Below are 2,140 nucleotides of genomic sequence, written 5' to 3' on the forward strand. Positions count from 1 at the left end.
ATGCTCTCGGCGAAACTCCCCGGTCTCTTTCTGTCAAGTTTGAAAATATTAATCATTTATTTTAAATCTTTCTACAAGAAACAACAAAATGAGTTGAGCAGGGGTGCCAAGGATATTTTATATTTGATTCGTATAATATAAATGTAGAGTTAAAAAAATGTTTATAGATAGTGAAATTATTCAATGGTTACTGTTTTTTCCCTTTCTCTGTTATTTTGTGTTTATCGTTTTATTGTTCTTTGGAGTAAATAAATGAAATGAAAATAAATTGTTTTCTTCTGCTAACCATGCGATTACTCACCGGTATCAAATATTTTGGCGGTATATTCATCAGCTGTTAGCATAAAACTTGTTACTTTTGTGAATCGTCTGAGACGAAGTTTTATAAAGACCTCAGAGTTATTAGAATACAGGTATCTCCCTTCATTTGTACACCACACATGCAGACTATTATACTTGGTATCAAGAACCTCAATGTAGTTTCCTTCGTCACAAATTTTGTTGCCATTTTCGTCAAATTCGTCATCATTTAGAACAACATAAAGTCCAATGTAGACTGTTTGAAGACTTGTCAACTTTATAGAACAGGCGATTTTCTCTATATTTATCTCATTGTCGTTTTCAAATTTATATTCTAAATTTTGTTCGAAAAATATGTTGTTGATTTTATCGGGCACACAATAGTCTGTGAAGTCACTTGGCCTAACTTGTGGTTGTAATGCGTAGCCTGAAATGAAGGAGATATAAATCACACTCATTAAAAAGTATACATCTAAATTTAAATTATAAAGAATAAAAAACGGCAACAAATTACAATCAAAGTATAGGCCTACGATTGACAGAGTAAAAAAATTCTCCGATCCGGATCTGTTGAATATATTGAAATTTAAATTGGTGCGCGGAGTAATGGGTGCGCGCCCAAATCGGAAAGGTCCATATTTTTAATTGGGCATTCAATTTGCCATATAGTTATGAAAAATCGAAGCTATGATCCAACCGACTCTGCCCCCGACCCCAATTGGTCTCACCAATAGCAATCATACTACGGGCCCGAAGAGACAACAAAATTATCAAAACATACAAAGGGCAGAAAGAATTTTTAAAACAGTAGTGAAGAAAGGTTCGGTAATCATCGATTACACTATTGTATAAGAACAAAAACTCCATCATTATCAACACGGATATCGAAATGAACAATACAACCCAATCCAATCCAATAGGTTATAATTTGCCACAGACATCTTGCATACACGGTGACAAAACTGACCAATCTATATTGTGTACTTAATTTCTTATATATCTTAATAGAATATTATAATACTTTTTTACGTTAATGTTTTAATTTAATGTTTGACAGCATCGCGTTGTTTTATTTATTTTGTTTTGGCAAGTTGCCTCACTGCTACCATCTGTGTGTGATTGCACAAAGACATGTTGAAGTCAGTAGCTAACTAATGTGACAAATTTCATGGTAAATGAACGGGATTTAACCACTACTCATTCTCACCAGCATTCGTATTGCTAATTATTAAGCATATAGCATTAAATTATATAAGAAATACGTGAGTTCATAGTTGAAACTGTCCCAAGAAAAAACAAACATGATTTTCAATGAGTAGTACAACCGTAGGTCATTGTAGCCTAAGTCAACACAGCACAACAGTAGGTACGGACAGTATTTCCTCTACACCATTTATTAATTAATATAACATTAGACCTCAAATTTATTACTAAAATTCTTCGAACTTCCCACTACATATATTATTTAGCACGAATGACCTTACCTTTGCATTGGAGTGCAAATAGCAGCGAGAAAAATAAGAGACGCAAGCGAGAGTAGGCCATGGTCTTGTTAACTACAGGACTCTGTACCTCATCATGTTCAAATGAATACTGATTTACGTGACCTGTGGAGAACAGGATCCATCTCCTGTTATCTGCTATTGTCAATATGACGATATGTATATGTTGAACTGTAAAGAATAAAGGTACTTGTGGAATATGCCAATATAACTATACGTTTGTAAGAGTAAGTAGACAGCCTATAACTCATTAACTCCTATGATGGAATGGGAAATCCCCAGAAACCGCTTTAATATAACGGCAAATTGGATCCAAAAAACATACATACGGTACATAC

At 33.9% G+C, this 2,140-nt stretch overlaps 1 protein-coding gene across 1 annotated transcript; it reads right to left on the reverse strand.

The window, feature by feature from the left end:
* Positions 1-6: 6 nt before the first annotated feature.
* On the reverse strand, positions 7-2,048 carry LOC117106385. Its single transcript, XM_033247753.1, has 2 exons — positions 1,785-2,048; positions 7-727 (listed from the first exon to the last, which is right to left on the reverse strand). Exons 1-2 carry the CDS (start codon positions 1,843-1,845, stop codon positions 294-296), a joined length of 495 nt encoding a protein of 164 aa, XP_033103644.1. The 5' UTR covers positions 1,846-2,048; the 3' UTR covers positions 7-293.
* Between the last annotated feature and the right edge of the window lie 92 nt (positions 2,049-2,140).

Source organism: Anneissia japonica, unplaced genomic scaffold, assembly GCF_011630105.1.
Source record: "Anneissia japonica isolate Jap-2015-1 unplaced genomic scaffold, ASM1163010v1 scaffold89425_len2140_cov196, whole genome shotgun sequence".
NCBI lineage: Eukaryota > Metazoa > Echinodermata > Crinoidea > Comatulida > Comatulidae > Anneissia > Anneissia japonica.